Below are 14,815 nucleotides of genomic sequence, written 5' to 3' on the forward strand. Positions count from 1 at the left end.
GCTGCTTTCGTAGTGGTACCAAGGTGGTGGCAGTGGTAGATCTTGCCAACTTTGCCGACACAGGTTCATCAGAGATAATGAGATCCTCTGAAGAAAGGAACCTGGAAGGAGGTGGAGGGCTTTCACATAAAGTTTGGATTGTTACTGGCTTGTGACATGGAGGCTTTTGTGGTACTGAGGTAAACTGTAGAGTCATCTCCCCTTTCAGAGGTACAGTGAGATACAGATAGCAGAAAACGGATGGAAGCCCTGTGCATCTCGCAGTGCTACAAAGTATCAGACAGTGCTGCCATAGTAGCAGCTCTGATGGTAGGTATATCAAAACTGTGTTTCTCCTTTGGTATTGGACTCAGTCAGAGCCTCTCCTGTACCCTTAGAGGAATAAGAGGTCTCCCGACAGTGAGTCTCATGGGGTGACCTGCCCCTTTTCTCCATTTCCTTGGTTGGAAAGGTATGTTTTCTTCTTTTTAAAGTCTTATTGTCCGGGGCTGCAGACATGGCAGCAAACTGGGACGGAGGCAGCTTGAAATGTAGAGGTCAATGTACAGGGAGGAGAAGCAGACTCCTCCAGAGCTACAGCACGTTCTATTAATAGGAGCTTGTCTATTCTCCCTGTCTTTCTTGCATCTGCCTTCCAAACCCAGACAGACCTTGCATTCAGAAGGGTTGTGAGGGTCCCCAAAAACCACAGGTAGCTGGAGTGTTCCTCATTATGGGAAAATGGCATGTGGCAAATCTCTCAGGTCCTATGCCCAAGACCCCACAGCTAAACAAATTGTGCTCTGACACAAATAAAAGATCAAAAAAAGAGAAGGGGAAAGAGCCCCCTATCCCTCAACCGATACAAGATAAATAAAATAAGGATATCAAATGAAAATAGATAATGAAAAGAAACTACGAAAACAAATAAAGTAAAGAACTCACAAAGTGAAGGCAGGAAGTGAATACAGCAGAGAGCAGAACTCTCTATCTCAAACTGCAGGCAGATGAGAAGGAACTGAGTGGGGGTGGGTTCACGCCTCCCTATATGCCCTTGTTCAACACACGAGGTGCTACTCTGTGCAGGTCTGAGGACATTAATTTGCAGTCTCCGATTGTGAGCACACAGACACATGTACATCCTATGGTGCAGCACTCCTAAGGATATAGACTCAAAAAAGAGGGCAAAGTTTCTGGCATGAAGGGCATAATGTTCTGATATTATTTATAATTAGTGCTCATTACAATGACTTTTCATATCCCCAGCAGATACAGATATACAAAAGACAAGGAAATAAAACATAGCAAAAAACAAAATATAACAAAGGATACATACTACACAATCAGCAGAGCATTTTCATTTTGTTTACACTTACCACACCTTTGCACTTACCCTAAAATATAGGTTTACAGAGGAGATAGAATACAGCTTTACAGAAAATGCTGGTAACATGCCAAGCTGTAAAAAGTAATATGTTCTTCATACATACTAGCCTACTTTCATCTGTGTGCTTTTTATACCAAAAACATAACCATGACCCATGAATTATAGTTCCAGACAGGCCAAAAACATAGAAGATGCCTGTATATTGTTTTTTAACCTTTTAGACAAGAATTAAACCTCACAATTTAAACAAAAATTTCCAAGTGAAAACTAAAACTCAGTGTCAACTTCCCAACTTCCTTTAAAAGCTGAAGGTTAAGTTATTGCAAAATCCTTGCAAAAACATATCAGATTCCAGTCATTGGCTATTTTTTCCTGTAATATCTTGATGTAAACTGACAACAAAACCAAGTAATTTTCTAACCTTATTATGGGCTAGAGAAACTAACAATCACAATGGTAAGTGAAATGAGGCTTCCTAAAACTTTTTTTTCCCCTCAAAGTAGTAATGTATTTTCATGTTTAAGTGTACAAAGATTTGGGACACAGAAAATAATTCTGACTTTTTCCTATGATTTCCATGCCTTCTTTAAGGATATTTACGTTGATAACTAAACATGAAAACTGAAGAAAAAGTAATACAAGTGGTTGTGAATAAGATACAATAAGGGGGTGTATTTAATAGAATGTTAACTTATGAAATACACTATAATTCAAATATTTTAAACAATTCAAGCACGGACTACAAAAACATCTTCACTGCAATAACTTGCAAATGACTAAAACCGTTACTAAAAAGAAAACAAAATCGTATTTCAAACTTTTAGTTTTAATAAAATTTCTTATCAAAACACTTAGATATACATCACATTGTACAAATTTAAAATTGCACAATAGGTGTACAGAACCACAGAAAGAGACTGAATTAAAGTCTGGATTTTCAACCTTGATGATTTGCAGACTCTAATTTAAAATACTGTTTTCCACAATTGCTTCATAATAAAACAAAAGCATGCTGATGCAAGTCTTCAAAACTAAGCCCCACTAAACCAAAAAGTGCATTTAAAACATTAGTTCAGTTGTGTATTTCTATTTATTGCCTAATATGTTTATATAGAAAACCACCTCAAAAATCTTAGAATAATTAAGAGATTATCAAATTTCAAACATTTTTCCTTAACTACCAAATCCTGATTTTTTTTAAAAACAAAATTGTGATGACTAACTGCAGATTATTCTTCTAAAACCAGTATCTTATATTAGTGCTCTACTCCGATGTGCAATGGACCTTGTTGCTCTCTAGTGCTATGTAGTGCTGTCAAGCAATTAAAAAAATTAATTGCAATTAATCACGATGAATCACACAGTTAAACAATAATAGTTTAAATATTTTTGGATGTTTTCTACATTTTCAAATATACTGATTTCAACTACAATACAGAGTGCAGTGCACACTTTATATTTATTTTGGATTACAAATATTTACACTGTAAAAAAATATATTTTTCAATTCACCTAATACAGGTACTATAGTGCAATCTCTTTATCATGAAAGTTGAACTTACAAATATAGATGTACAAAAAGAATGCATTCAAAAATAAAACAATGTAAAATTTTAGAGCCTGCAAGTCCACTCAGTCCTACTTCTCGTTCAGCCAATTGCTCAGACAAACAAATTTGTTTACATTTGCAGGAGATAACGCTGCCCGCTTCTTGTTCACGTCACCTGAAAGTAAGAACAGGTGTTCTCATGGCACTGTTGTAGCCGGTGCCGCAAAATATTTACATGTCAGATGCGCTAAAGATTTGATGTCCCTTCATGCTTCAACCACCATTCCAGATGACATGCATCCATGCTGATGATGGGTTAGGCTCGATAACAATTCAAAGCAATGCGGACCAACGCATATTCATTTTCATCATCTGAGTCAGATGCCACCAGCAGAGTGTTTATTTTTTTTTTTTTTTTGGTGGTGGTTCGGGTTCTGTAGTTTGCGCATCAGAGTGTTGCTCTTTAAAGACTTCTGAAAGCATGCTCCACACCTCATCTCTCTCAGATTTTGGAAGGCACTTCAGATTCTTAAACCTTGGGTTGAGTGCTGTAGCTATCTTTAGAAATCTCATATTGGTACCGTCTTTGCGTTTTGTTAAATCTGCAGCAAAAGTGTTCTTAAAATGAACATGTGCTGAGTCATCGTCCAAGATTCTATAACATGAAATATATGGCAGAATGCGGGTAAAATAGAGTCGGAGACGTACTATTCTCCCCCAAGGAGTTCAGTCAAAATTTAATTAATGCATTTTTTTTTTAAAACAAGCATCACCAGCATGGAAACACATCCTCTGGAATGGTGGCCAAAGCATGAAGGGGCATACAAATGTTTAGCATATCTGGCACGTAACTGTTTTGCAATGCCGGCTACAAAAGTCCCATGTGAATGCCTGTTCTTATTTACAATGTCACTTGAAAATGAGAAGTGGGCAGCATTATCTCCCATAAATGTAAACAAACTTGTCTATCTTAGCAATTGGCTGAATGAGATGTAGGACTGAGTGGACTTGTAGGCTCTAAAGTTTTGCATTGTTTTGTTTTTGAGTACAGTTATGTAACAAAAAAAATCTATATTTGTAACTTACACTTTCACGATAAAGAGATTTCACTACAGTATTTGTATGAGGTGAATTGAAAAATACTGTTTCTTTTGTTTATCATTTTCACAGCTCAAATATTTGTAATAAAAAAGATAAAGTAAGCAGTGTACACTTTGTATTCTGTGTTGTAACTGAAATCAGTATATTTGAAAATGTAGAAAAACATCCAAAAATATTTAATAAATGTCAATTAGTATTCTACTGTTTAACAATGCGATTAAAACTGTGATTAATCGCAATTAATATTTTAAATCGTGATTAATTATTTTGAGTTTATCATGTGAGTTAATTGTGATTAATCGAGAGCCCAAGTGATTTGACATGTATTTTTATATGCAGCCATCCAAAGGCATCTACAACTTCCCCTTAACTTTTCTGATATTCCCTTTCTCAGAAATGAAATAATGATTTAATGGTTTATTCAACCTGACCCCATTACAGGTTCAAATGTTCCCCTCCAAAAGCCACTATAATGGGGCCTGATGATATACTCTTCTTAGAATACTAGAATGACAGCTGTATAAAGTCCTAAAAGTTTGCACTGCACATCTGGACTCCCAATAAATGATGACGGAGACAAATGCACATTGTGCCATGGAAGGGACAAAGTCAGGTACTTTTAAACCCAAGATTTAGATTTTATTTAAAAATTGAAAAAACATCCCTTGTTAATACAATAGAAAATGTAAATAGTTTTTTTCCCTTTTAAATGTTAATAAAAACTTTGTTTGATTTTTAAACACCTTCCTGCGGTGTTTGATCAAAGGGAAAACTGAATATGAACAAGAACTGAACAATCTAGTTTCATCCTCCAAGTTGAGGAATATGCAAAAAAAATTTTAAAAAAATGTTAAATTTATCCAACTATTTCAGCTTTAATAATCAAATTTACTAATAACCCACACAGGGAAACTTATTGTTTTTTAAATAGTCATTTTTAACCCGAGTGTCCCTTTAATCATGTAATCAGGTTTAAACATATAATAAGAAAACATGATTAAGTGTTTATATATTATAAATCCTATAGAGCAAATAGGCTGCACCTTTTAGAGTTCTACCCAGTGATTGCTGACATTTTTATTTTCATATTTTTATTTAATACAATAAAGCATACTGACCTAAGACTTTCCAATATTTAAAAATGAATTAGGGCCAATTTTCAAATATCATGATTACACAATACAAAACATAACAGGAACCCATAGGATGTGTACTTTAACGGTACATACCGATTTAAAGTCTTGTTTCTCCCTTTCAAGATCTATTATAGCAGACTAACTACACTGTAATTTCATACCTAAACCTTAAAAATGGAAGACTGAGGTATATCTTAAATGCAAATTTTCAAATAAATACTTTTTTTTTGGTTTTGGAGTTGTTTTGTTATAGTTTCCTATACAATTACAGAAGTCTTAATTGCATCAACCACTTTTCTAGAAAAAGCCTCAGATTTAAAAACTTGTTTTGTGGTTCTCATCAGTCAGACAGCATGTAGACAGCCAATGTATCTAAAGATCACTAAATTCATCCCATTACCTGTAGATGTCTTGTGTGCTTAGCCCCTTATTGTAGAAGTACAAATTGATACCATATTACATTCTTTGAAATTAATGAGGTTTGCTTTGGGCAGTTTACTTGAGCAGCCATTGTAAAATGCTGATTTTTTTTTCTGCCATCATATCTCTACAGTATAAACATGTTCAATGAGGCATTATAAACTTAACCATTCATTGCACAAAAGTAAAAAATGCATCTTGGTGTCTGCAATATAATTGCTATCTTATTCTAATAGTACTGCACACAACCAAGTTCTTTACAATTGTCTTTGAAGAACAGAATTAAATATTAAATGAAGATCTATTTATCCAATGGACAAAGATTCTTGAAAAAAATTGCCCTCAAGATCTCCCCCACGTTTCTTAACACACAACAGAAAATCCAATGTGGCACAGTCTAAACATTAACTATATCAACTGCTGTTTAAGTAATATTTTCATTAATATAAAATGATAAAACATAAGAACAAAATACTAATTTTGTCAGACTTACATTGGACTACTAAAACAATGGCAGCAGTAACAGACAGAGAGATACTTTATTAGTCCAGGGACCAAAAAAATGCAAGCATTAAATTTAAAACTTACTACCATACCAGTGTTTAAGCTTAAGGTAAAAAGGATCTATGGCAATAAAATGATCAATCTCCATGCTGGCTCAGTTTTAGGCATCTGCTAAGAAGAGAATATTACCTGTGTCAAAATCCTGAAAAGAATGTAATGTGGTTTTACAGAACTGAGACCACCGTCCACCTGTACCTACTTGGTGCAACTGCACATACTCCAACTGCAGATGATCCCTGAGAGATTAATATTTTAAGTATTCTGTTTTCTTTGCCCAGTAAGAACACTTAGCCCCAAAAGACTCAGTTCCAATTAAGCATCTTAATGCTGTAAACTTAAAGAAATGCAGCTGTACATTTTCATGCCAACAAAAATCTCAAAAAATAAATTTAGGTAATTTCAAGGCACAACTACATTTGGTATTTCAGTAGATAGCAAACAAATTTAAGACAAATCATGGTTTGTAATTTCAGGCTGGTGAATACTGCAATTGCAGCACATTGATTTCACTGCCGGATGAGACTCTGAGCCAAAAGTGAAGATGGAAACCAAGGGAAGAGGAAAGGAAATCTGGGTTATAAGTGTGACAACATTTTGGATACCAATTAAAATGAACAAGCATCCAGCAAGAAATAGAAAACATGATTGTTCAGTATAAAAACCTGGATAAAAGTTGGATAAAATATTAAAATGCAGTGGAAATAGTTAAAATGCAATAACTACACACATAACTTATAACTCTGGGCTTTTCTGAGTTCTATTTAAAAAACAGTTTTGTTTCCTAAGTTTTGTTAGGACTTCCTCAAAAAAAGAACAAAAACAAAAATCTGCTCAACAATATCCTCTGTAGATAACATTATTTGAGACCCAACTATAAAGGAAGACTTGTTTACTTTACACTATCCAAAACCAAAGTTAGTACAAATGTAATAAATAGAGATTGTAAAAACATTTAACATACATTTTTATATTAAATTTTATTTACATTTAAGCCTCCAAAACTTTGTTTAATGGAACAATCTCCAAGAGAGAATGGTCCTTTAATTGCATTAAGCCTATTTAAACCTCAGGAGAAAGTCCATTGTCTAATATTTTTAAAAGAGTGATCAACAAACTGGTGTTAGTTGAATGTAACCTGAGTTATCGGTTATTTGAAACACTGAAAGAATTCCAAGAGTCTATACAGCTTCCCCACCTCTGTCTTCGCTGTGGAGGTGGCCTTTGTGTGTTTTTGTGAGGAGGTTCCACTGAATTCATTACAACAGAGATGGACATTTGATATTCATATCGTTCCAACATCTGAGCAATCTTCTCACGAGGGACCCCGTGTTTATTCCTCCTACAAAAATAATAATTTAAATAAACTGTTTGGTACTTTTTGTATGTTTGCAGTCTTTCTTAAACTTTTGAAGAATATCGTGTGTTTTATCCTCTCCATCTATCCAAACTGTCAAATGCCATAATTTAATCTTCTGCCCACTTTCGAGATCCAGAAGGATCACATCGGGTTTTCCAACACTACAACTATATTTAAGCTTACTGTTTTGAAATAAATTCACTACAACTGACTACACACTTCTGAAAAACAATATGCTGTAGTGTGTAGAAGTTCAGATTTAATTACACAGTATTTACCATTTTATAATATCCAAATTGTATTACATCTTTTTAACACAATTCATTGTATATACTGTACAAATATACAAATATATATACTTCAAAAATATAAAACAAAAGTATTTTCCTTTATACAGTAATGTGGTGCTTTTTGTCATAGTTTCAGAGCAACTGCACCTGTATTTCCCCCTCTGTGGTCCCTTGGGGGCACCCACTTCAAGGTTTCTGGCTCCCAGTCATCACCTCTCTTGAGCAGAGACCTGCATCTCATTCCCCCCCGACCAGTGGTTTTAAGGCTGCACAGCTCCCTGTCTTCTACTGCAATAATAGCAGCAAGCCAGTCTGCCTAAAAAGACCAAGACCTATGCTTTGCTTTCTCTTCAAGGCCTATGAGTGGTGTTAATGCCAGCTGTTACGGGTTACCACACAGCTTTTTCTAAGCAAGCACATTTGTTCACCAGGTAAATACACATGTAAAAACAAACAGCCTACCAGAGGTCACCCATTTGTCTTATGGGGCCCAAGTAGGCTAAAGTCTTTCCAATCCTTCTGCAAGGGATAGGGCCCCGCTGTGACAGCAGCTCCTGTCTGTTTGCTGGACCAGAAACAAGGCCCCGAATCAGTTTAAACTCAGGCTATTTACCAAAAGTCCTTTCTTTGTCCGTTAGTCTTCGGAGAATCTGCTTAGAAATAGTATATGTGAGCCTCTCCAGGAGATGGTACCTCTCTGGGAGGGTTACAACCTGGCTGATTTGCCTTAGTCATCACCCACTGTTTTTAATTCCCAGAGGAGCTATGATAATCCTCCCCCATGGAGTAGAACACAATCATACATAAACCATGTATTTAAAACAATGGACCCCAAAGATACTGCATGGGTTTGCAATATCTTACATACTGTTAATATGGACAATATGTGTATACTGTTCTAAGATGACTCTTCTTTCTATTTACCTATCAGATACTACGGTGCTGTTAAATACAACCATGATGGGGGCCATATCATTGAGTGGGTGTGTCAGGGACCCACAGTTGAACACAGACCCTGCTCATTGGATTTGGCTGACTCGCTAATGAACCCAGATTGGCTGAAGACTTCAGCACTTAGTCTTAAACAAGCACTGCATCAACCCTGGGTTCCTGGCTGCTCCACAGCATTCCATAGCTGCACCTGTGTTTTTAGTCCTGCTTCCTATTCCTGCTCTCAGCTCCCTTCTTGCTCCTAGCCCTTACTCTGAATCCCTGCTCCTGCCTCCTGTTGCTCATCTCTGGTTCTGCTCCTGGATTCCTAATCATGGCTCCCAGTTCCTAATCCCTGCTCTTGGCTCCTGCCTCCGCTCTTGGCTCCTGCCTCCACTCTGGCTCTCATCCTTGACTCCTGATTCCTGGCTCTGGCTTCCTCGCTGGACTTGATATTCATCTTCTGACCACAGCTCTGCCCCTTGGCTCCTGGCTCGTTCCCTGCACTTGGCATTCAGTTTCTGATCACTGCTCTGCCCCTGGTTCCTAGTCTCTGGCTCTCGGCTAGCCCCTCTAAACATGATAATTTAGCTCCTAACCTGGCCACTAAGCTTGGTTACCTCTCTTCCAACCATTTCATTCCTTTTAAACAGTACAAAGCTTTTGATACGGTCTCGCATGACCTTCTCATAAACAAACTAGGGAAATGCAGCCTAGATGGAGCTACTATAAGATGGGTGCAAAACTAGTTGGAAAACCATTTCCATAGAGTAATCAGTGGTTCACATAACGAGTGGGGTCCTGAAAGGGCATAACGAGTGGGGTCCTGCAGTTCTGGGTCCGGTTCTGTTCAATATCTTCATCAATGATTTTTTTAGATAATGGCATAGAGAGTACACTTATAAAGTCTGCAGATGATATCACGCTGGGAGGGGTTGCAAGTAATTTGGAGGATAGAATTAAAATTCAAAATGATCAGGACATACTGGAGAAATGGTCTGAAGTAAATAGGATAAAATTCAATAAAGACAAATGCAAAGTACTTCATTTAGGAAGGAACAATCAGTTGCACACATACAAAATGGGAAATGACTGCCTTGGAAGGAGTACTGTGGAAAGGGATCTGGGGGTCATAGTGGACCAAAAGCTTAATATGAGTCAATGGTGTAACACTGTTGCCCAAAAAAAAAAAAAAAAAAAAAAGCGATCATTATTCTGGGACAGGGGTGGGCAAACTTTTTGGCCTGAGAGACACATCTGGGTATAGAAACTGTATGGCGGGCCATGAATGCCCACAAAATTGGGAGTTGCAGTGTGGGAGGGGGTGAGGGCTCCGGCTAAGGATGTGGGCTCTGGGGTGAGGCCAGAAATGAGGAGTTCAGGGTGTGGGAGGGGGCTCCAGGCTGGGGCTGGGGATTAGGGGGGAGGGGGTGAAGGCTCCAGCGTGGGACTGAGGGGTTTGTGGTACAGGAGAGTGCTCCAGGCTAGGACTGAGGGGTTCGGCGGGCAGGAGGGGGATCAGGGATGGGGCAGGAGGCTGGGGAACGGGGGCGGGGGGGTTTGGCTCTGGGGGTGCAGGCTCTGGGATGGGGCTGGGGATGAGGGGTTTGGGGTGCAGGGGGGTGCTTGGGCTGGGACTGAGGGATTTGGAGGGCAAGAGGGGGCTCATGCCTGGGGCAGGGGGTTGGGCCACAGCGCGAGTTCAGAGGTGTAGGCTCTGGGAGGCACTTACCTCAAGCAGCTCCCGAAAGCAGCGGCATGTCCCCCCTCTGGCTCCTATGCAGAGGTGCGGCGTTGGCCAGGCGGCTCTGAGCGCTGCCGTGATCGCAGACGCCACCCCCACAGCTCCCAGAAGCAGCAGCATGCCCCCCTCTGGCTCCTATGCAGAGGCGCGGCGCTGGCCAGGCGGCTCTGAGCGCTGCCCCGTCCACATCGCCAGCCAATTGAAGCTGCTGGGGGCGGCACTTGTGGCGGGGGCAGCATGCGGAGTTTCCTGGCTACCCCCATGCGTAGGAACCAGAGGGGGGACACACAGAAAGACCCTGATCCCACTCCCCAGCCAGAGTGGGACAAGCTCCCAACCCCACTCCCCAGCAGGAGCTCCAGAACCAGATTAAAAGTTCTGACGGGCTGGATGTGGCCCGTAGTTTGCTCACCCCTGTTCTGAGATGTATTAGCAGGAGTGTTGTAAGCAAAACATGAAAAGTAATTCTTCCGCTCTACTCCACGCTGATTAGGCCTCAACTGGAATACTGTGTCCAGTTCTGGGTGCCACATTTCAGGAAAAATGTGGACAAATTGGAGAAAGTCTAGAGAAGAGCAATAAAAATGATTAAAGATCTAGAAAACATGACCTATGAGGGAACACTGAAAAAACTGGGTTTGTTTCGTGTGGAAAAGAGAAGACTGAGAGGGGACATGATAACAGTTTTCAATCACATAAAAGTTTGTTACAAGGAGGAGGGAGAAGAATTGTTCTTCTTAACCTTTCATAGAATCATAGAATATCAGGGTTGGAAGGGACCTCAAGAGGTCATCTAGTCCAACCCCCTGCTCAAAGCAGGACCAATCCCCAATTAAATCATCCCAGCCAGGGCTTTGTCAAGCCTGACCTTAAAAACTTCTAAGGAAGGAGATTCTACCACCTCCCTAGGTAACGCATTCCAGTGTTACACCACCCTCCTAGTGAAAAAGTTTTTCCTAATATCCTAAACCTCCCCCACTGCAACTTGAGACCACTACTCCTTGTCCTGTCCTCTTCTACCACTGAGAATAGTCTAGAACCATCCTCTCTGGAACCACCTCTCAGGTAGTTGAAAGCAGCTATCAAATCCCCCCTCATTCTTCTCTTCTGCAGACTAAACAATCCCAGTTCCCTCAGCCTCTCCTCATAAGTCATGTGTTCCAGACCCCTAATCATTTTTGTTGCCCTTCGCTGGACTCTCTCCAATTTATCCACATCCTTCTTGTAGCGTGGGACCCAAAACTGGACACAGTACTCCAGATGAGGTCTCACCAATGTCGAATAGAGGGGGACGATCACGTCCCTCGATCTGCTCGCTATGCCCCTACTTATACATCCCAAAATGCCATTGGCCTTCTTGGCAACAAGGGCACACTGCTGACTCATATCCAGCTTCTCGTCCACTGTCACCCCTACGTCCTTTTCTGCAGAACTGCTGCCTAGCCATTCGGTCCCTAGTCTGTAGCTGTGCATTGGGTTCTTCCGTCCTAAGTGCAGAACCCTGCACTTATCCTTATTGAACCTCATCAGATTTCTTTGGGCCCAATCCTCCAATTTGTCTAGGTCCCTCTGTATCCTATCCCTGCCCTCCAGCGTATCTACCACTCCTCCCAGTTTAGTATCATCCGCAAATTTGCTGAGAGTGCAATCCACACCATCCTCCAGACCATTTATGAAGATATTGAACAAAACCGGCCCCAGGACCGACCCCTGGGGTACTCCACTTGACACCGGCTGCCAACTAGACATGGAGCCATTGAGGATAGGACAAGAAGCAACGGGCTTAAATGGCAGCAAAGGAGATTTAGGTTGTACATTAGGCAAAACTTCCTGTCAGGGTGGTTAAGTACGAGAATAAATTGCCTAGGGAAGCTGTGGAATCTCCATCCCTAGAGATTTTTAAGAGCAGGTTAGACAAACACCTGTCAGGAATGGTCTAGATAATACTTAGTGCTGCCATGAGTGCAGGGGACTGCACTAGATGACCTCTCGAAGTCTCTTCCAGTACTATGATTCCCCACCCAGACAAGTTCAATGGGGATCACAGGGCTTCTCATGGGTTTCTGAACCAATGCCACTCCTGTTCCATATAAGACCACAGACCTATTCCATCGATAGAGCCAAGGTGGGGCTCGTCATCAGTTTCCTGATTGAGAGGTACTTGCCTGGGCTTCCCCCTTTTTGGAGTAAGCCAGTCCCTTCTTGGGAGAGTTTAAGAACTTTGTCCAGGCCATGACAACCATCTTCGATGGCCCAAAGCAGATACATACAGCAGAATCAGCACTTCAAGCCCTGAGACAAGGCCACAAGCTGGTCACTAGCTATGCCACAAAATTCTGCTGCCTCACAGCTGACACAGAATGGAACAAGGCTACGCAGCACCACCACTTCTGGCGTGGTCTGAGTGATGAAGAGAAGGACGAAGTGGCCTGGGCAGAAATCTTGGCCAGACTGGCACCCCTGATCAACCTGAATATAAGAATTGATAGCCGGCTACGGGAACGTTGCCAGGAAAAGGCAACGGTGCCCTGACCATACCTCAGTCTCAGTCACTCATGCCCAGACTCCCCACTGACCTCCTGCCGCAACCGGAGCCCATGCAACTTGGCATTGTCTGATCCAGCCTTTCTGATGGCGAAAAGAACCAATGCCACTTGGCAGGCCTATGCCTTTACTGTGGCAGAACTAGACATTACAGCTCAAGCTGCCCAGCTAAAGGTTGGTTCGTCTCCCAGCAAGGAAATACCAGCCCTCCACCTTTTACAGGAGTTCTGGTTGGGGGTGATGTATTTCCCCTGGATCTAGCTTGATACACCAGTACCTCTTCACAGGTACCGTTAGTGGCGATGCTCCACCTTCGGCTCCCGCTCCACTTAAGACATCCGGCCATGGCAGATGTCCACCTGGAAGCCCTCGTGGACACAGGAGCATCTCACAACACCAGATATCAACATGAGTCAATCCCATCCCAGACCTCATTGAAGCGGTCAATGGATCTCTATTTTCCTCCAGCCCAGTTACATGAGAAACAGCTCCTTCAGAAGTCACCACTATCCAGGACCACCAGGAGACCTTTTGGTTTGGCCTAGTCCATTTCCCCCTCTTCCTGGTTATTTCTGGCATCACTTGGCTAACCACTCATGACCCCCACAACTGCTGGAGCTCTAGCATGATCAAGTTCACTTCTCTGCACTGATGTCAGACCTGCTGTCTCAACCTCAGTCCGAGAAAAGAGGCAGCCCCCATCTTGTACTTGTTGAAGCTGTCTCTCTCCAAGCCAGGCTAAGGCAGTTTAGGAGGGGCCTGATGAGACACAACCCGCCCCTCAACTACTGTGGCTATACCTGCAAAGTATCAGGATCTATTTGATATTTTTGACAAAAGGGAGGACCAATATTTTGCTGCCTTGTCAGCCCTATAATTGCCCTATACATATCCAGGCCAGAGTGGAAATTCCTTTGGGACATATTTATTCCCTTTCAGAACCCAAGCTGCAGGCCCTTAGAAGCTACCTACAAGAGATTCTGCAAGGGGTTCATCTGCTCCTCCAAGTCCTCGAGCAGGACTCCAATTTTATTTGTCACCAAGAAGGATGGTTTCCTACACCTGTGTGTTGACTATTACATTCTGCACCTGGTATAGACATTTTGAATGCACTGTGATGCTGTTCTGACTACACAATGCCCCTGCTACTTTTCAACATTTTATAAATGACATTTTCAGAAATATGTTGGACCATTTTGTAGTAATTTACTTAGATGACATCCTGATCTTCTCTGAAAACAAATATCAGAATGACCAGCATGTACACAATGTTCAAGAAAGAATACGTCAGACCACTTCTACACTAAATTAGAAAAATGCAAATTTGATCAGAACATAGTTGAGTTTCTGGGTTACACTGCCTCCCCAGAGGGCCTATGGACTCACATAAGGTCTCTACCATCCCAGAGTGGGCCACTCCGAGGGATGTCTGGGGCATATAATGATTCTTAGGGTTTGCTAACTTCTACCAGTGTTTCATCTGAGATTTCGATACCAGTAGCCCCCCAGTGGCCCTTCTGAAAAAGGGAGCCTGATTTGTCTGGTCTGGGGAGAGTCAACATGTATTCAATCAGCTAAAAGAGGCTTTCATTTCTGCTGCCACCCTTGTCCATCTAGATCCCTTCTGTTGAAAATGGAGGCTGATGTTTCTGATTTTGCCAGTCATTCTTTTGCTCCCAACTCACTGATTCTCAATGCCATAATAATTCAGTCCCTACCACAGAATTAGTATGTGGTCGCTCCTATTTTAAGTCTTTCGTTGTATGAATTGGTAAGGGATGTGGGGACAAAGGGCAGTGTCCAGTGGCACAGGC

At 41.2% G+C, this 14,815-nt stretch overlaps 1 protein-coding gene across 10 annotated transcripts in view; it reads right to left on the reverse strand.

Annotated features, from left to right (window-relative positions):
* Nucleotides 1-14,815, reverse strand: part of LOC125635479 (NEDD4-binding protein 2-like 2) — a 103,581-nt gene that overhangs the window by 59,513 nt on the left and 29,253 nt on the right. For 7 of the 10 annotated variants that reach the window (XR_007356289.2, XM_048847215.2, XM_048847223.2 and 4 more), the window contains one exon: nt 7,332-7,475. Coding sequence is in view for 9 of the 10 variants with exons in the window: in XM_048847215.2 (XP_048703172.2) it covers nt 7,332-7,475 (144 nt within the window). In the remaining variant the exon portion in view is untranslated. Of the gene's footprint in view, nt 1-6,092; nt 7,476-10,869; nt 11,023-14,815 lie in introns of those variants that run through there. The other 3 variants (XM_048847262.2, XM_048847267.2, XM_048847277.2) reach the window with 3 other exon arrangements.

Source organism: Caretta caretta, chromosome 1 (assembly GCF_965140235.1).
Source record: "Caretta caretta isolate rCarCar2 chromosome 1, rCarCar1.hap1, whole genome shotgun sequence".
In the NCBI taxonomy this organism is placed as follows: domain Eukaryota; kingdom Metazoa; phylum Chordata; order Testudines; family Cheloniidae; genus Caretta; species Caretta caretta.